Source organism: Aotus nancymaae, unplaced genomic scaffold (assembly GCF_030222135.1).
Source record: "Aotus nancymaae isolate 86718 unplaced genomic scaffold, 86718_ANA_hifiasm-v0.15.2.pri h1tg000016l, whole genome shotgun sequence".
NCBI classification, from domain to species: domain Eukaryota; kingdom Metazoa; phylum Chordata; class Mammalia; order Primates; family Aotidae; genus Aotus; species Aotus nancymaae.
In genome coordinates this window covers 35143939-35164672 of record NW_026988428.1, presented here as the reverse complement: position 1 = coordinate 35164672, position 20734 = coordinate 35143939, and the positions used below count along the sequence as shown (strand labels likewise).

Genomic DNA, 20734 nt, shown 5'->3' with positions numbered 1-20734 from the left:
CACTGTACTCCAGCCTGGGTGACACAGCGAGACTCTGTCTCAAAAACAAAACAAAACAAAACAAAACCATCATAGCCCCAGTCTGGGGGTGGGGGGAAACAAAAGTGAAATTTGATAATAGGACCCACGAATCTTACTCTCTGCTTGGTACTCTGTTACCTATATCCTGGCCACTAAAAAGTGAGTATCCACACTCTTTCTTGGTACTCTGATCAGGAGAGAATTGCCAAGCGGGGTCGGAAGCTCGTGGACTATGATAGTGCCCGACATCACCTTGAAGCAGTACAGAATGCCAAGAAGAAAGATGAGGCCAAGACTGCCAAGGTAAAATGAAAACAGCAACAAAAACTAGTAAATTCTTCCTGTTCTCTCTCTCCCCATGGTGGTAGCAGGTGGCTGGGCCAAGGTGGTTATGGGAAATTATCAATTCAGCATCAAGTATCCTGTAGGAAATCTGTTTCTTCTGACATTGATGCTGTAAGGATAGTCAGAGTCTTGAGGCTGAGGAGGGCATGGTCAGGGGAAGAAGAGGGATGGCTCCTAGTAAGCCTAGTGCCTAAAAAAATGCAGGGGATGAAGCAGGTAAGCTGTAGTCCTGGGTTCAGAATTGAGGGCAATTGTCTTGCCTCTTTTACCACTTAGGCAGAGGAAGAGTTCAACAAAGCCCAGACTGTGTTTGAAGATCTGAACCAAGAACTACTGGAGGAGCTGCCCATTCTTTATAATAGGTAATGACTGAAATTCAGAAAAGGTACCTTTGCTTCACACAAGGCACTTTGTGTGCCTTGACGGTAGGCAGATAAAAGTGTTTTAGATTTAAATTCCCTCACCCCCCACTTTTTTTTTTTTTTGAGACAGGGTCTCACTCTGTCACCCAGGTTGGAGTGCAGTGGTACTCAATATCAGCTCGCTGCAACCTCCACCTCCCTAGTTCAAGGGATTCTTGTGCCTCAGCCACCCGAGTACCTGGGATTACAGGCATGTGCCACCACACTTGGCTAATTTTTTTTTTTTTTGTATTTTTAGTAGAGATGGGGTTTCACCATGTTGCCCAGGCTGGTCTTGAACTCCTGGCCTCAGTGATCCGCCTACCTTGGCCTCGCAAAGTTCTGGGATTATAGGTGTGAGCCATCAAGTGCAGCCAACTTTTCCACATTTAAAGAGAAATCTGAGCAGAAACTCCATTTGTATCCTTTTTTCTTTTTATTGTACAAGATATGCATTAATACAATTATAGTCAGAGTATTTTATATTGTCACTTATTAGTGTACATAGGATGGAGCCTTTTAATGAATACATGTATTCTAAAACATTATGTGACTCCTAATTAAAATAAAATTGAAATTTTATTTTATTGATTTATTTTGAGACAGGGTCTCACTCTGTTACTCAGGCTGGAGTGTGGCTCACTGCAACCTATGCCTCCAGGTTCAATCAGTTCTCCCTCTTCAGCTTCCTGAGTAGCGGGGACTATAGGCACGTGCCACCACACCTGACTAATTTTTGTATTTCTTGGTAGAGACAGGTTTCACCCTGTTGGCCAGGCTGGTCTCAAAGTCCTGACCTCAAGTGATCCATCTGCCTCAGCCTCCCAAAGTGCTGGGATTACAGGTGTGAACCACCGTGCCTGGCCTAGAAATGAAATTTAATAGTTTAAAAGTATACTTCCTTGATTCACTTACAGGAGAATTCCATAAATGTACATACAGGGGTAGAAGTCCTGTATTCATAAAGGGAAAGAATAATTCTTGCTGTAATAATTATAATTAGATGGCCTTATATTAATACAGCTCTTTAAAAAATTATTCAAAGCCCTTTCATGTCTATTCAGTCCTTCAAGAGCCCAAATCAAGTAACTCCATGAAACTGTTAAACTTTGGTGTCAACCTGAGCTGATATTGTCTCCCCTGGCCTTCCTGTTCCGAAGAATCAGGTGTGTTCCTGGCCCAGCTCTGATGAATCCAGATCCCAGAACAGCCTGAGTGTGGGATATGGGATGGTTTTCTTTTAGGAGCCTTGGTGGTGGCTGGTTTCGGCTCAAGGTTCTATCTTGTATTTCAAACAAAGAACTCCTTTCCTACGCTTTACCCATATGTGTTTGTTGTTTTGCTTCCTAATAGTCGCATTGGCTGCTACGTGACCATCTTCCAAAACATTTCCAACTTGAGGGATGTCTTCTACAGAGAAATGAGCAAGGTGAGAAGCATCTGGCCAATTGAGACTCCTAGGTGTGTTTTCTAGTAAATATGAAGGTAGCCTCGACTTACATAATTTCTTTAAATATCCATATTGACACCACAGATTTTGACTTTTATCTCATGATGAATAAGAGCACTTGATTGTGTACTTAACTATATTAAAGCACATATATACACAATCAGAGGGCCCTTTCACCTCCCCTAACAACTGAATAAGTACATCCAAATTCGAGCTTTAGCATGAATAAAGGAGGTTAGGTCTATGGAAGGAAGAATTGAAATGGGGAACCCCATTGCAAAATCTCTATTGTTTCTAGGGACTATTTAAGGACAAGTCAGTTTCTCAGGTGGTTGGTCTCAAATAAGACTAATCCTGTCAGTGACAGCCAGCCATATAACATAACTTATGAGGTCTTTTCTAGGCCTGAGATTCCAAGATTCTTTGCTACTACAATGTTAGTTATATTTACACACAGCTACACATATTACTCTCCATAGTTTATTTGGCTAAAGTATGATTTGCCTAATTAATATTAAAAATGAGTTTTCATTCCCTGGATCACCTGTGAGAAGCTAGAACCTCAAATCAGACATCAGTTATGGACCCTGCATTGAGACAGCTGCCAGTCTGTTGGAAGAGGCAGAACTTAGAACACAGAGAGACAAGGAAGAGGGGGTAGTAGGACAGGACCTGGATTCTAGTGCTAGACAGATGGAGAGGAATTCAGATTGGAGTTGAAAGGGAGGAGTTTTATTTTGGGAAACCGTCTGAAGGGGCGGGGAGAAGGGATACGTACTCTCGGGTTCCCAGTTGGCTAGCATCCCCTTCTTTCTCACTGGCTCTAGCTGAACCACAATCTGTACGAGGTGATGAGCAAACTGGAGAAGCAACATTCCAATAAAGTCTTTGTGGTGAAGGGACTATCAAGGTGAGCACCATTCAAGACTCTTTTCTGCTTTGCTTGTCTCGTGTGTGAATGTATTCAACATCCTCATCTCCATTCTAGAATCCTGACCCATGCTTTATGTGGATGTACATGATGATGTTTGTTGTTTGTAGTATGCTCCTATAAAAATTATTTTGCTTTTTTCTAAATATTTCAAGGCCAGACATGGTGGCTCAGGCCTATAATCCTGGTACTTTGGGAGGCTGAGGCAGGAGAATCACTTGAGACCAGGAGTTTGAGACCAGTCTGGGCAATGTAGTGAAATCTCATCTCTACAAAAAAAGATTAAAAGAAAAAAAAATTAGCCAGGCACAGTGACGTGCACCTGTATTCCTAGCAATTCAGGAGGCTGAGGCAGGAGAATCGCTTGAGCACAGGAGTTCTAGGCTGCAGTGAGCTATGATCATGCCACTGCACTCTAGCCTGGGTGGCAGAGCAAGACCCTGTCTCTAAAAAAAAAAAATAAATATTTCAGACATAACTAAATGTATAAAGAATAACACAACAAATAGCCATGTACTCACCACCAAATTTAAGAAATCAACTGTTGTAAATATAGCTGAAGTTCCCAATGTTCCTTCCCTACTCACTTTCTGTTTCTGACCCCACTAAAGGGTCATGTGTGTTATTTATGTGTGCATGCATGTTTCACCCATAAAATAAAACAACATGCAAAAAAAATAAAACAACATGCATGGAAATAAATACTAAATGTAGTAATAAATACTAAATGTAACATGCACACATTGTATTGTTCCACACATACATGCATACATAAAATATTGTTTTCCATGTTTTTAAGCTTTATATAAATGGACACATACTATATGTATTCTTCTGCAACTTCTTTTGTTCTCTTAGTATTGTTTGCAAGATTTTTCATACTGCTACATGTTGCTATAATAGCTCTGCTGTTTCCTTTATATAGCTATTATTGTGTGCCTAGTTCATGATTTATTTCTTTATCCTCCTGCTAATTTGGGACATTTGAGTTGTTTTCTAGGTTTTTGCTATTATAAATAATGTTGTGATGAACATGTGTTACATTTCTCCCTGTGAATATTATCAAGAGTTTCTTTAGGGTCTATACTTGGAGCGGGATTGTTGAGTCATAAGATCTGTCATGGGGGCTTCTCGACCCTTATGAGATATTGCCACATTGCTCTGCAAGGTGGTTGTTCCAGTTTACCACCCATCAGCCGAGAGTGAGAGCCCTCATGAGTCCACATTCTCACTACATGTGAAATTGTTAGACTTCTTCATTCTTACAAGCTCATGGGTATGAAATGGAATATTTTTGCAGGTTTAAGTCACAGCTTCATGATTGCTAGTTACCTTGAGCATCTTTTCATGTTATTGTCCATATAAGGTTCCTGTTCTGTGACATTCCTATATATCATTTTCCCATTTTTCAATTAGGTTGTTGACCTTTTTTAAAAAATTGATCTATATTAGTTTTTGTTTGCTGATATATTCAGGATTCTAATTCTGAATGCTCAAGGACAAGCATGGCATCCAACACATAGTCAGTACTTGATAAATGTTATAGTTGATTCTTTTGTTCGTGGTGGTTTTGTTTTATAAAGTTGCCACACACTGAACATTGAACCACTGCTCATAGGGGAAACACAGGTTTCTGTGAGGCCCTGGTCACAACAGTTTCATCAACCACCCAACACATAACTTGTTTTATGTGAGTTTCTGTTTAAAGACACTTTATTTAATACATATTATTAATTCATTAATATTGAACTCACGACCAGCAGCATTGTAACTCATACCTGAATGAAGCTTACCTAATACATGTATTTTCTCTGGAAGGCACATCAGAGTCTTCTTGCACTTAGCACTACAGCTTGGGGGCCATTTTAAGTAGCAAAATCACCAACAAAAAGCTCCAAGTTAGGAAAACCTGGTGAACAGGACACTTGTTTACAGTTTGAGAACAGAAACAAGAAGGTACATGTTTGCCTTGTTAGACTTCATCTGGAAAGTGTATGACAGACAACTCATTCTTCACCACTTGCACGTGTCCAGTAGAGACTGGGAAAGCACCACAAGCATTGATTTGGGGGTTCCAAATAAATAAGTAGGTTAATTCACAAATATGAAATCTGTGTAGATCAACTGTATATCACCCATTCATCTTCGCCCGAGAGAAAACATTTGCTGACATTTTGCAGTGTTTCTTTCCAGTCTTTCTCTGTACATATTTTTATATTTTTACATAATTGAGTTCATGATATAGATAAAAGTTTGGCCTTTTTTTGCTTCACTCTATAAGTGTTATTGTAAACTATGCAAACTTTCTAACATTTTAAATTGCTTTATTCTGGTTTTTTATTACACGCATCATAATTTATTTTTGCATATTTACATTGCTTCTGGTTTTTAGCTGTTCTGAATCTGAACACCCTTCCTTTTTTAGTGGCAGCAGGCGCTCTTTAGTCATTTCTCCCCCAGTTCGAACATCTACGGTCTCCAGTCCACTTAACTCACCTACTTGTTCCTCTACACCTTCCTTGAAGAGTGAGAATGAATTTGTCTCAGCAACTGAAGATCTGGCACCTGATGCAGCCCAGGGGGAAGGCAATTCTGAGATCAAGGAGCTCTTAGAAGATGAGGAAATAGAGAAGGAAGGATCTGAAGCAAGCTCCTCTGAGGAAGAAGAGCCTCTACCAGCCTGCAATGGCTCCGCCCAGGCCCAGCCCTCTCTTGCCATTGAAAGTGCCAAGTCCCAGGAGGAAGTTCTCCCCAACTCCCCAACTCCATCACCAGGCAGAGCCCTGAGCCCTTCAGGGCAGCCTTCATCATCTGCCGCAGAAGTCATCCTCCGAACCCGCACTGCAAGTGAAGGATCTGAACAACCAAATAAGAGAGCCTCTATCCAGAGGACCTCAGCACCCCCTTGTAGGCCTCCTCCACCCAGAGCCACTCCAAGCCCCAGGCCCTCCTCAGGGAACATACCCTCCAGCCCTCCAGCCTCTGGAGAGGGTTCACCCACCAGCCCTAGGGCCTCCTTGGAGAGTGGGACTCCAAGTCCTAGGACCTCCCTAGAGGTCTCTCCTAATCCAGAACCACCAGAGAAGCCAGTAAGAACTCCTGAGGCCAAAGAAAATGAAAACATCCAGAACCCTGAAGAACTTTGCACTTCCCCCACCTTAATGACATCTCAGGTAAGAGTAGTTTTAGTTGGGTCTTTTATTATTTATTTATGCATGCCTTCATGCTAGGGTCTCACTCTGGCACCCAGGCTAGAGTGTAATGGTGCGATCACAGCTCATTGCAGCCTCGACCTTCCAAGCTCAAGTGATCCTCGCCGCATAGAGTTAGGGTCTCCCTATGTCGCCCAGGCTGGTCTTGAATTCCTGGCCTCAAGTGATCCTCCTACCTTGGCCTCCCAAGGTGCTGGGATGACAGACATGAGCCACTGCACCTGGCTCCAGTAGGGTCTTTATACCCTTTTATGACCTCCATGTAGGTCATCTTTACTATAGTCTGAATACTCTTGGACACCTTTTTTGGTTCTGGGGATTGTTTCATGTCTTCATAACAATTAATTTAGTAATCTAGTTTTAGGGTAATTGACTTCTCTAAGGGGCTTATCTCTAGTAGTGTTATGAGCAGATTCTTACTAATTTCTTTCTTTTCCTCCAAGTTCTGGGAGTTCCTAGTATAAAGAACCTATAGTTGAAGCCAGGCGTGGTAGCTCATGTCTATAATTCCAGCAATTTGGGAGGCTGAGGCAGGCAGATCACTTGAGGTCAGGCTTTCAAGATCAGCCTGGCCAACACGATAAAACCCCATCTCTACTAAAAATACAAAAATTAGCCAGGCATGGTGGCATCTGTAGTCCTAGCTACTTAGAAAGCACAAGAACACAAGAAACGCTTGAACCCAGGAGGCAGAGTTTGCAGTAAGCCGAGATCATGTCACTGCACTCCAGCCTAGGCAACAGAGTGAGACTGTATCTCAAAGAAAAGAAAAGAAAAAGAAAAAGAAAAAAAACTAATACAAAAGAAAGAAAAAACAACAATCAATAAATAAATAACATTTAAAAAATAAAGAACCAGTAGTTGGAATCCTGAGCTTTACCTTCTTTAATGGAAGCAGGAGGGTGGGTCTCACTTCAATTCATCATACCTGTGACTATGGTAAATAGACCCTGAAAGAAATGGCAGCAAATTTCTAGGGTGTATCTTCTCTAATGAGAAGACCTAGAAGCAAGAACTCACAGAGGATAGCTACTTAGCCCACCACCCCACAACAAAAAAAAAACTCACAGAGGGAAGTAAAGCAAAAAGGACAGCCTTTTGAAAAGGCTGCTTCCTACTTAAGGAGGCTGAGGCAGGAGGATTGCTGGAGCTTATGAGGTCGAGGCTGCAATGAGTATCACTACACCCCAGCCTGGGCACTAGAGTGAGACCCTTTTGAAAAATGGCTTTTGAAAAAAAAAAAAAAAAATTGAGAGATGCCAACCCATTGGAAAGCAACTAGTTCTGTAAAGGATCTGTAAATCAAGTATATTCTTTTCTTTCTTTCTTTCTTTTGAAACAGGGTCTCACTCTGTCACCCAGGCTGGAATGCGATCACAACTCACTGCAGACTTGACCTCTCTGGGCCCCAGTGATCTTCCCACCTTAGCCTCCCAACTAGCTGGTACTACAGGTGCATGCCACCACACTTGCTTCATTTTTGTATTTTTGGTAGAGATGGGGTTTCTCCACGTTGCCCAGGCTGGCTTAAAACTCCTGGGCTCCAGTGGTCCTCCCACCTCCACCTCCCAAAGTGCTGGGCTTATAGGTGTGAGCCACCATGCCCAGCCTCAAGTCATATTCTAGTCACATTACATAGAAAGACTATCATATAGGGATTTGACTTGTTCTGTGACACTCCAGAGGGCAGAGGCAGTCATTTTTTAAGATACATTTTAGATCAATACAAGAAGAACTTTCAACAATTAGCTCCATTTTAAAATGGGATAGGAAAAAAATATTGTGGCAGGCAAAGGAGATACAAGGGGCTGTCAAAAAAAAAATACAGGATGGGCCACTTTGAGAATTAGTTCTCTTTCTTTGATGTTAAGAGCTAAGCATATATGATCTCCAGTCAGGTACATTGTAGAGAGGATTATGGTGAGATGTCTGACTAGATGACACCAAGATTTACTCATTCATTCTGCAATTACTTACTGAGTCCCTACTATGTGCCTGGCACTTTTCTAGGAGTGGGGTATGATACTGAACGAAACAAAATTCCCTGCCTTCCTGGGACTTAACATTTTAGGGCAGGAAGACAGACCAAAAAAAAAGAATAAATACAATTACAATCTAGTAATAATAAGTGAAATGAAGAAAAATCAACTAGGGAAGGGCACAGGGAGTGGGAACTGAGTTGCAAGTTTATAGAGTGGTCAGCAGTGACACATGAACAATGAAGAAGGCTAGCACGTGAGCCATGTGGATATCTGGGAGAAGTGTGTGTCATTTCTGGCACTTGCCAGATCACACCATCCTCCTACTGCCTGTGTCTGACAGAGGCTACCTCAAGAGTCTCCCGCTATCTGAGAGGAGCTAACATGGACCAAGGGTACAGGGATGGCTACCAGGGTGGGAAGGTGTGGGGCTCTCTCCTCCATTGTTCATTTTGATTCACAGATTGCTTCAGAGCCTGGAGAGGCAAAGACGATGGAAGACAAAGAAGAGGATAATAAGCTTGTCTCAGCTGACTCCTCCGAGGTACTAAAAGTCTAAGTCATCTACATGATTATGCCCTATTTTTTTTACACATTAAAATTTATTTTTCCTGTTCCAGAAGTATATCTTTCAGATGCCCTCAGTCTTGATTCACTTGAAGCACTGATGGCCCTAACAGAGCAAGATGTAAAACTTTTCCTCAAGTCAGGCTCAGTGGTGCAAGCCTGTAATCCCAGCTACTTGGGAAGCTGAGGTACATCACTTGAGCCCAGGTGTTCAAGGCCATAGTATGCTATGATCGCACCTGTGAATAGCCCCTGCGCTCCAGCCTGGGGAACATAGTGAGATCCCATCTCTTAAAAAAAAAAAATTAATAAAAAGAACTGGGTGCAGTGCCTCAGCCTCCCAAAGTGGCCGTAATCCTAGCACTTTGGGAGGCCGAGGCGAGTGGATCACTTGAGCCCAGGAGTTCAAGACCAGCCAGAGCAACATGGCAAAAACTCATTTCTACAAAAAGTACAAAAATTAGCCAGGCATAGTGTCATGTGCCTATGGCCCCAGCTACTTGGGAAGCTGAGATAGAATCACCTGAGCCCAGGGAGACTGAGACTACAGTGAGCCATGATTGCGCCACTGCCCTCCAGCCTGGGCAACAGAGTGAGACCCCATCTCGAAAAAAGACTTTTTAAAATTAATAATAAAAAGAACTTTTCCTCGGTCAGTTTCTAGTCTGAGGCAGCTGTGCTGATGTAGAGAGATAGGCAGGACACGTGGATAGTGAATAAGCACAAGATAAATGCAGGATTTTGAGTAGGTGAAGTATAGCCACTTCTCATTTTTCTGCACTGAAAAGAGCAACTCAATGGTTGAATTGATTTCAGTTTGACTTTGCAATGTATTATATCATTTTAGATGAAGACAGTAATAGAGTGACCTTTTGTTTGCCTCTGGGGAAAAATAAAACAAGCTTGCATTCTTGGAGTAATCTTTTGGAAAGGAAGAGTTTAATGGGAGCCAAGACTCTTTCTGACCATTTTAAGGAACAGGCTAGTAACACTGTCCTCCCTGGAAAAGAGGTACAGGATACACTCTCCTTTTCCCTGAATCTGTCTCCTTATATTTGAGATTTATAATATTTCCTTACTCTTAGCCTCTCTGGTGGGATTGCTTTGGTCATTGGCTAAGGAGAAATATTTTTCCTGTAGAATTAAGCAACTAGAGCATCTTAGGTCCTACCCTATTTGGTAATTAATCCTCTGAAGCCTGTGTCCTACAAGATATGCTCACTTCCCTTGCAGATGCATTATAAATCATATTTTCTCTCAGGCAGAATTATGGACATGTCACATGTATGAATATAACTGGGGAAAAACAGCCATTTTTGAAAAAAAATTACTGGGAAAAAATCTGTTCTTACTTACCATTTGAATCATCTCAGAGAGATGGAAGGTTTTGATAACTTTCTGGGAGGTGATGTAACATCACCTTTGAGCTAATTCATGACCTGGAAAGGGAGGGAGTAAGAAGAAAGGAAATGTCCTTGAAAAAGAAATCACAGACTTTCAAGTGGTTCTCACACTGTTCGAAATTGGTTTTGTTGGCTGGGTGCCGTGGCTCACGCCTGTAATCTCAGCACTTTAGGAGGCTGAGGCGAGTGGATCACTTGAGGTCAGGAGTTTGAGACCAGCCTGGTCAACATAGTGAAGCCTCATCTATACTAAAAATACAAAAATTAGTCGAGTGTGTTGGCAGGGAGGTGCCTGTAATCCCAGCTACTTGGGAGGCTGAGGCAGGAGAATCGCTTGAACCCAGGAAGCAGAGGTTGCAGTGAACCAAGATCATGCCACTGCATTCCAGCCTGGATGACAGAACCAGATTCCTTCTCAAAAAAAAAAAAAAAGAAAAAAACCAAAAACAACAAAAAAAAAGATTGGTTCTGCTTTTAAAGTATGGATTTTATAGTTTGTGAATTACATTTCTTGTTTAGTCTCACCCTGTCGCCCAGGCTGGAATGCAGTGGTGTGACCTCAGTTCACAGCAACCTCCACATCCTGAGTTCAAGTGATTCTCCTACCTCAGTCTCCCAAGTAGCTGAGACTGCAGGCACGTGCCACCATGCCTGACTAATTTTTTGTATTTTTAGTAGAGACAGGGTTTCACTATGTTAGCCAGGATGGTCTCGATCTTCTGACCTCGTGATTCACCCACTTTGGCCTCCCAAGGTGCTGGGATCAGGCGTGAGCCACCACGCCCGGCCTAAATTTCATTTTTTTAAAAACTTGTTTTAAACCTCACAGGGTCTTTCCCTAGCATATAAGTTTCTAAGCAGGGCTTTCTTCTTTAAAAAAATTATGTTTTTTAGAGATGATCTCACTATGTTGCCCAGACTAGAGTGCAGTGGGTATTCACAAGTGCACTACAACCTTGATACTCCTGGCCTCAAGTGATTCTCCTGCCTCAGCCTCTTGAGGAGGTGGGACTACAGGCATGCACCCTATGCATGGCCTAGACTGGGCTTCCTACACCTTGGGTTCCCATCTCAGAACCTAAAATTTTTCCCAAAGAAATCATTTTACTACTTGCTTCTCCTAACTGCTTATCACGGATTAGGATCACTTGAGTGTGAGAGTTGCAGTACGTTCTTGAGGAGGGTTCATCTAAAAGTGGCAGGTAGTAGTTATAAGACCTCACACTCCCATATAGATACACATCTACACCATGTCACACAGATCACATGGTGTTTGATCATGGAAACAACTCTGGAATCCAAATAACTGGTTTCCTGTCACAGCAAGTCTTTTTACCCTTTCAATCTTAGTTTATTCATCTGTAAAAGAGGATGGATGAAAGCCTTTCCCAATGCCCTTAGGCTCTGGTGAAACAACACTGTATGTTTGCCCTTTGTAATAGTACAAATAATGAGACCCTTGTAAAGTATAAGGCACAGAAGACACTTCTATACTGAGAGTCTGGAAAGGTTGAGCCACCTCTTACTGACAGAATTCTTCTCTTTGTAGGGCCAAGACCAGCTTGAAGTCTCCATGGTACCAGACAAGAGCAACCTCACAGCACCTGAACCTCAAGAAGACGTAAGACCAGATATACAGAGAACAGATTGGGCATTAGATTGACAGGGGTTTGGCAATAGGATGGAATCCTCACCACAGGTTACAAGATGAATCCAGCAGTGAACCATACCCTCAGGGCAGTCAAGCAGGTGGGAACCAGAGGAAGCAAGAATGAACTGGGACTTCAGGGTGTCTCTGTGCCCATTTCCCTATGCCTGACCTAGCCCTATCTCCTAGGCATGTATTTAATTAAACTTTGAATTATTTCAGGAGTTAAAGGGGTTAAGATATTAAAAAAAAAAAAAAAATACAGGGCCGGGCACAGTGGCTCACGCCTGTAATCCCAGCACTTTGGGAGGCTGAGGCAGGCAGATGACGAGGTCAGTTTGAGACCAGCCTGGCCAATATAGTGAAACTCTGTCTCTATTAAAAATACAAAAATTAGCCTGGCTTGGTAGTACTCACCTGTAGTCCCAGCTACTCAGGAGGCTGAGGCAGAAGAATTGCTTGAATCCAGGAGACAGAGGCTGCAACAAGGTGAGATTGCACCAGTACACTCCAGCCTGGGCAACAGAGCCAGACTCCGTCTCAAAAAATAAAAAAAAAATTTAGAGACAGTATCTCACCCTGTCACCTAAGCTGGAGTGCAGTGGCATGATCATAGCTCACTGTATCCTCAAAGTCCTGAGCTCAAGTTGATCCACCTGAGACTCCATCTCAAAAAAAAAAAAAAGTAATATGTATATTATACAGTAATGTGTTGCTTAACAACAGGGATATGCTCAGAGAAATGCATTATTAGGCGATTTTGTAATTGTTTGCGTCTGTATGGTATAGCCTATTGCTCCTAGGCTGCAAACCTATACAGCATGTTACTGTACTGAATGCTGTAGGCAGTTGTGACACCATGGTAAATATGGTAAATATTTGTGTATCTAAACATAGGAAAGTACAGTAAAAATATCGTATAGAAGATAAAAAGTGATACACTTGTATAAGGCACTATCATGAATGGAGCTTGCAGGACTGGAAGCTGCTCTGGGTGAGTGAGTGAGTAAATGGTGAGTGAATGTGAAGGCCGAAGGCATTACTGTACACCACTGTAGACTCTATAAATACTATACACTTAGGCTACACTATTAAAATATATTTTTCTTTCTTTTTTTGAGATGGAGTTTCATTCTATTTTTGTGTTTTTTTTTTTCCCTGTGACTTAGTCTTGCTCTTGCTCTGTTGCCAGGCTGGAATGCAGTGGCACAATCCCCGCTCACTGTAACCTCTACCTCCTAGGTTCAAGCGATTCTCCTGCCTCAGCCTCCCAAGTAGCTGGGACTACAGGCGTGTGCCACCACACCCAGGTGATTTTTGTATTTTTAGTAGAGACGGGGTTTCACCATATTGGCCAGGATGGTCTTGATACCTTGACCTCGTGATCCACCCACCTCGGCCTCCCGAAGTGCTGGGATTACAGGCGTGAGCCACTGTGCCCAGCTCATGGAGTTTCATTTTCTTACCCAGGCTGGAGTGCAGTGGTGCCATCTCGGCTCATAGCAACCTCTGCCACCCAGGTTCAAGTGATTCTCCTACCTCAGCCTCCCAAGAAGCTGGGATTACAGGCATGCACCACCACACTTAGCTAATTTTGTATTTTTAGTAGAGACTGGGATTATAGGCATGTGCCACCACACCTGGCTAATTTTGTATTTTTAGTAGAGACAGGGTTTCTCCATGTTGGTCAGGCTGGTCTCGAACTCCTGACCTCAGGTGATCTGCCTGCCTTGGCCTCCCAAAGTGCTGGGATTACAAGTGTGAGCCACTGCACCTGGCCAAAACATATTTTCTTTATATCCTTATTCTGTAAGCTTTTTTCTACATTTTTTGCTGTTTTTTTGAAACTTTGTCAAAAACTAAGACACAGAGCTGGATGTGGTGGCATATACCTGTAGTAGTTACAGCTATGCAAGAGGCTGAGGCAGGAGGATCACTTGAGCCCACAAGTCCAAATATAACCTGGGCAACATAGCTAGACACCGTCTATAAACAAATAAATAAAAACACACAAACATACATTGGCCTAGGGTCAGGATCATCCATATCACTGTCTTCTACCTTTACATCTTATCCCACTAGAAGATCTTGAGAGCATTACCACAAATGAAGCTGTCATCTCCTGTAATAACAATGCCTCCTCCTGAAGGACCTACTTGAGGCTGTTTTACAGTTAATGTTTTTTTTAATAAGCAGAACGTTTTTTTTGAGACAGAGTCTTGCTCTGTCGCCCAGGGTGGAATGCAATGGCATGATCTTGGTTCACTGCAAACTCCGCCTCCTGGGTACAAGCAGTTCTCCTACCTCAGCCTCCTGAGTAGCTGGAATTACAGGTGTGTGCCACCCGCCTGGCTAATTTTTGTATTTTTAGTAGAGATGGAGTTTCACCATGTTGGTCAGGCTAATCTTGAACTCCTGACCTCATGATCTGCCTATCTCAGCCTCCCAAAGTGCTGGGATTACAGGCGTCAACCACCATGCCCAGCCAATAAGCAGAATTTTTTTTAATAAGTAGGAATACACACTAAAATAATAATAAAATGTATTGTAGGCTGGGCGTGGTGGCTCATGCCAGTAATCCCAGCACTTTGAGAGGCTGAGGCAGGCTTATCACTTGAGGCCCAGAGTTCAAGACCAGCCTGGCCAACATGGTGAAACCCCATCTCTACTAAAAATACAAAAATTAGCTGGGCATGGTGGCGCACACCTGTAGTCCCAGCTACTTGGAAGGCTGAAGCACAAGAACATGAGAATCCCTTGAACCCGGGATATGGAGGCTGCAGTGAGCCGGGATTGTGCCACTGCACTCCAGCCTGGGCGATGGAGTGAGACTCTGTCTCAAAAATAATATATATAGAAAAATATTTTTTGAAGTATAGTATATTAGATGCATCAAGTAATATAGTTGTTATTGTTATCAATGTCATATACTGTACATAATGCATTTGCTATACTTTTTACAACTAGCAGCGCTGTAGGCTTGTTTATACCAGCATCGTCACAAATATGTGAATAATGTATTGGGCTGTGATGTTATGAAGGCTGCAATTTTGATAATAGCTGCCACGTCACTAGGCAGTAGAAATTTTTCAGCTCCATTATAATGTTATGGGACTACCTTTGTATATAGAGTCCATTGTTGACCAAAACGTCCTTATGCACCACATGAGCTGTATGTATTTATATTTATTAATATACACACACAACATATAGCAGAAAATTATATCAGACAGGACAGTGATAGAAAATGGAGCCATTGAATTAGGCAAGTACAAAAAATGCATTCTATAAAATAAGCTTACTAAGGATGACCGTGAAATTGGTTCCAGACTTTCTAAAATCCAAGAAGAGAAAATTCTGTCAGTTAACCCAATTCATGATGCTCATTCATTCTTTTTTTTTTTAATATTAACGATCTAACTCACCAGAAATGATGCTCATTCCTTAAGAGAACAACAACTCCTACTAAGATGAAAAAGAGGCTGGGTAAAGTGGCTCACACCTGTAGTCCCAACACTTTGGGAGGCCGAGGTAGAAGGATCACTTAAGCCCAGGAGTTCAAGACCATTCTAGGCAACAATATATTTTTTTTGAAATGGAATCTCATTCTGTTGCCCAGGCTGGAGTGCAATAGCATGATCTTAGCTCACTGCAACCTCCACCTCCCAGGTTCAGGCAATTCTCCTACCTCAGCCTCCCAAGCACCTGGGATTACAGGCACATACCACCACGCCCAGGTAATTTTTGTATTTTCAGTAGAGACAGGGTTTCACTATGTTGGCCAGGCTGGTCTCGATCTCTTGACCTCAAATGATCCACCCACCTCAGCCTCCCAAAGTAGGTGTGAGCCACCACACCCAACTTCAAAAATTTTTTTAATAAATTAGCCAGGCATGGTTGTGTGTTCCTGTAGTCCTAGCTACTTGGAGGCTGAAGTGAGATCACCTGAGCCCAGGAGTTCAAGGCTACAGTTAGCTATGATTGTGCCACTATACCCTAGCCTGGGAGACAGAGCAAGACTATGTATCGAAAAGAAAAAAAAAGAAAATTCTCCTGTGAATCATCATAAAGAGATGATGTAATGAACAATATCTGCAACAAGTCTTTGCAATAATCCCAACAACCAGTTTCACATTGCCTCCCTCAAAAAAGGCCAGTGGCATTACATGAAGTATAATTCAGTAGAAGCAAATTGAGTTTAACCCTTCCATAAGTCATTGGTGGGAAGGCAGGTCAACACCTAACACAATCATGTTTACTTTCCAGGTTTCTACAAGTGAAAATGCACAGCTCTGAAGAGAAACTGCCAAGACTCCCCCTACCCACACCTCCCCAGAGAAGCTCTTCAACCAGAGGGTATAGGTCAGAGGGATATAAGAACCAGCATTCATCCCTGGGTTCTCAGTAGGAATGCTGGTGCTCTCTAAAGACCTGGCATTAATGGAGGTCGGGGAGCAGCCTTATGGGAGGAATGGAGAGAGGCAGGCTGGGGAGAAGAGAATTTAGACTCAGGGAATATTTAATTAAGGTTTTAGCATTATTAGAATAAGACTTTATACATTAAAGTGAAGCTATAATCACAATAAAAAGTAAAAGTATCTATAGACACAGACACTTGTCTATACAGAGACATCACCACACATACTCAGAGGATAGTGAACAAATCTGTCTTTGACTTATGACTCATTTTGTAAGACTTAAAGCCAGAAGAACACATTTTCAGATTGTTAAATAAAGTCTGATTCTGACTCTCTGTGGATTATTTGACACAGGGCATTGTTTCAACTCAGCACACTGTTTTCCACTTAGGTACGGTTATTGATTCTGCCCCGGGTTCAGAAAGCTTTAGTCACATCCCTGACCCCAGCTCACCCTAATTCCTGACTGTAATTCTTTTATGATACCAAGGGCCACAGACTCTTCTTCATAATCCTGCATGTCCTCCCCACTTTGGTTGATAAGCAGATACACTTGCAAAGGGGTAATAACATTTTAGAGCTGTATCTAGTGTTTACAATCTAGTACCTGGTATAAGTAAGGGTCTGAGCACAAGAGAGGAAGATATGAAACCGCAAGTGAAGGGATAGGATACAAAGTATAATAATCATCATCATATCCTGGAAATTGCAAGATATTTGGAGTCAGAAGTCCTGGATTCCTTTGGGAGGCCAAGGGGGGAAGATTGCTTGAGCCCAGAAGTTCGAGACCAGGCTGGGCAAGATGGTGAGATCTCCATCTCTTATTTTTTAAAAAAATGTTTAAAGGGTTGGGTGCGGTGGCTTACACCTTTAATCTCAGCACTTTGGGAGGCTGAGGCAGGAGGATAACTTGAACACGGGAGTTTGACACCAGCCTGGGCAACATAGAGAGACCCCCATCTCTACGAAAAATTTAAAAACTAGGCCAGGCATGGTAGAGCGCACCTGTACTCCCAGCCACTTAGGAAGGTGAGGAGGGAGGGTCACTGGAGCCTGGGAGGTTGAATCTGCAAGGAGCCACAATTATACCACTGCACACCAACCTGACAGAGGGAGACCCTGTCTAAAAAAAAAAAAAATTTAAAAGGAAGTCTTGGATTCAAGTCCTATCATTACTTTCTATGGAAATATTTGTGAAAACATTTTTTAAAAATAGCTCTGAAGTCCTGCCACCTTGATAAGCACACATAAATGCCAAAACCCTTCTACCTTTGCTCTTGTTTTTAGAGGAGATTGTCTCACCATTCGTTCAGCCATTCAGCAAGCATTTGCTGAGCATCAGCTGTCTACCAAGCACTGAGTACTAGTACTAGGTATGAGGGAAACAGTGATGGGGGGGTAAATATAAGATCTTTAACAAGACAGAATATTGAGCAGGGAGCAGAATGGGCAAGATTTAGTGATGGGCTAGAAGGAGACACATGATGAAAACTGAGGTTTTAAGAATTTTTTTTTCCTTTTTTTTTTTTGTTTGAGATGGGGTTTCACTCTTGTTGCTCACGCTGGAGTGCAATGGTGCAATCTTGGCTCACTGCAACCTCCGCTTCCCAGGTTCAAGTGGTTATTCTGCCTAAGCCTCCCGAGTAGCTGGGATTACAGGCGCACACCACCACGCCCGGCTAATTTTTGTATTTTTAGTAGAGACAGGGTTTCACCATGTTGCCCAGGCTGGTCTCAAACTCCTGACTTCAATTGATCCACCTGCCATGGCCTCCCAAAGTGCAGGTATTACTGGCGTGAGCCACAGCACTCAGCCAAGAATTACTCTAAATTAGGCTTGAGAGACTAGAACTTGGTGATGTCATCATTCCCTGTAATAGTGACTACAGAAGGAAGTACATTCATTTGGGTTCTCTGTTTGCAAGTAACAAACTGACAAAATTAAGCAATAAAGGATACGTTGGGGTTGGGCATGGTAGTTCACACTTGTAACCCCAGCACTGGGAAGCAGAGGCCGGAGGATCGCTTGAGTTCAGGAGTTCAAGTCCAGCCTGGGTAACATAGTGAGATCCTGTCTCTATAAAAAATTAGCCAGGCCTGGTGGCATGTACCTGTGGTATCAGCTAGTTGGGAGGCTGAGGTGGGAGGATCGCTTGAGCCTGGAAGGCAGGGGTTGCAGTGAGCCATGATTGCACTGCTGCACTCCAGCCTGGGCAACAGAGTGAGACTCTGTCTGGAAAAAAAAGGATATGTTGGGGCCGGTTGCAGTGGCTCATGCCTATAATCCCAGTACTTTGAGAGGCTGAGGTGGGCAGATCGCTTCAGATTTCCTGGCAGAGCTCAGGAGTTTGAGACCAGCCTGGGCAACACAATGAAACCCCATCTCTACCAAAAAACACAAAAAGTAGCTGGGCATGGCATTGTGTGCCTGTAGTCACAGCTAGTCTGGAGGTTGAGGCAATGAGAATTGCTTGAACCCCAGAGGCAGAGGTTGCAGTGAGCTGAGATTGTACCAGTGCACTCCAGCCTGGGCAACAGAGTGAGACCCTGTCTCAAAAAAAAAAAAGAATATGTTGGAAGGATATCAGGCAGCTCATAGAAGCAAAAGAACCAGGCTGCAGGAAGAACAAGAACCAGCCCCAGGATATCTGCAGCAGGAATGTCAGGAATGTGTGGACAGCCCCTCCAGCAGCTGCCACCTTCTGCCACTGTGTGGTCTCTAGATCCACATTCCCTAGAGAAAGAATCTAACTGGCCCAATTTGCATGATGTGTCCATCCTATGGCCAGGGAAATGGCGAACTGTGACTGGCACTATTACCAGACATGTTAGTGCCTATGAGGGGAAGAAGACCAGTGATAGGAGGGGATCATAATGAGGAGGGTGAATTATTGTTTTCTTTTTGAGACAGTCTTGCTCTGTTGCCCAGGCTGGAGTGCAGTGGCACTATCTCAGCTCACTGCAACCTCTGCCTTCCAGGTTCAAGCAATTCTCCTGCCTCATCTTCCCGAGTAGCTGGATTACAGGCACCTGCCACCATGCCTGGCTAATTTTAGTATTTTTTGTAGAGATGGGGTTTCGCCATGATGGCCAGACTGATGTTACTCTTTAAAAAGCATCATCTTTGCTTTGGGAGGCCAAGACTCGAGGATTGCTTCAGCCCGAGTTCAAGGTCAGCCTGGGTGACAAAGCAAGACCCCATCTCCACAAAAAATAAAAAATTATCTGGGCATAGTAGCACATGCCTGTAGCCCCAGCCACTCCATAGGCTGAGGCAGGAGGATATCTTGAGTCCAAATCAAGGCTGCAGTGGTCTTTCATCACACCATTGCACTCCAGCCTGGGCAACAGAATAAGACCCAGTCTCAAAAAAAAAAAGGATTATCTTCAAAGGATCTCTACTGTGTACAGCAGTAATGGAGAGAAGCTTGCATTTCCCGAGAGGAGAGTTGTTCTTCAAATGATAAAAGCCCTAGTGCCTGTCCCTTTTCATAGCTCTCCTAAAAGGTGTTCTACTCCCTTGGCATTCAGAATCACTGCTGGGAGTGATACAGGGAAAGTGCTGGCAACAGAGGCCCCTAGCTGCACAAGGCCCTCAACCCTTTTCTCTCCAGGGCTTTCCCTCCTCTCCTCAGGAGACTGGTCCTCTTTGGCATGTGCCAGAGACTTCTAGGGACTTACAGTCTGGTGGGGCAGACAAGCAGTAACTGCTGCAATAGAGGCACACCTGAAGTGAAAAATTTTGCTCAGTTTTGAGATTGGCACTTTGTTTGCATATGGCCCTACTGAAGGCTCCAAGGAGGCAGGGGAAAAGGCCAGCATGCTTACCTAGGATGGATAGGGCCATTTGGGGAACAGCTTGTTTACCCTGACTGACAAAATGGTAATGTTGTCCAGGGGAAAAACTGCCATCCTGGCAGCAGCACAACATGGGGCTGAAGGCCAATAAAACTGGGTGGAGGTGAATGTCTCCTGTCCCCTCCCCTGAGGCCCCTTGAGGTCTGTTGACAAAAGGATGGCTGTTGCAGTTTCTGAGGTTTAGCATTTTAATCCCTGGAGAACACTGGTAGTTCACCACCACAAGGCTTTGTTAATCATCTATCTGTATGCCTCTCTATACAGAATTAATTGCAAGAGCATCCTCCAGTCCCTGCCCTCCAGCAGTTTGAAGGACATACTGACAGACTAGGTAAGACATGCAGAGAACTTGAGACATGACATCCAGATAGAGAGCATACACCAAAGAGCACAATACGCACACTGCTTTCAATAGTCTTTATTTTACAACAGACTGGGTGCTGAGCATGTGCATATTGGATCCTGTTTTTCTGTATGTTTACACTTCTTAAATGAGGTATG

At 43.2% G+C, this 20734-nt stretch overlaps 1 protein-coding gene across 2 annotated transcripts in view; it reads left to right on the top strand.

Annotated features, from left to right (window-relative positions):
• Nucleotides 1-16705, top strand: part of BIN2 (bridging integrator 2) — a 45582-nt gene extending 28877 nt beyond the window's left edge. The window contains exons 6-13 of one of the 2 annotated variants that reach the window (XM_012450226.3): nucleotides 217-324; nucleotides 643-728; nucleotides 2121-2196; nucleotides 3045-3127; nucleotides 5574-6321; nucleotides 8803-8883; nucleotides 11859-11930; nucleotides 16224-16705. In XM_012450226.3, coding sequence (XP_012305649.3) covers nucleotides 217-324; nucleotides 643-728; nucleotides 2121-2196; nucleotides 3045-3127; nucleotides 5574-6321; nucleotides 8803-8883; nucleotides 11859-11930; nucleotides 16224-16253 — 1284 coding nt within the window. In that variant the 3' untranslated portion in view covers nucleotides 16254-16705. Of the gene's footprint in view, nucleotides 1-216; nucleotides 325-642; nucleotides 729-2120; nucleotides 2197-3044; nucleotides 3128-5573; nucleotides 6322-7702; nucleotides 7814-8802; nucleotides 8884-11858; nucleotides 11931-16223 lie in introns of those variants that run through there. The other variant, XR_010342984.1, reaches the window with a different exon arrangement.
• The last annotated feature ends 4029 nt before the right edge of the window (nucleotides 16706-20734 follow it).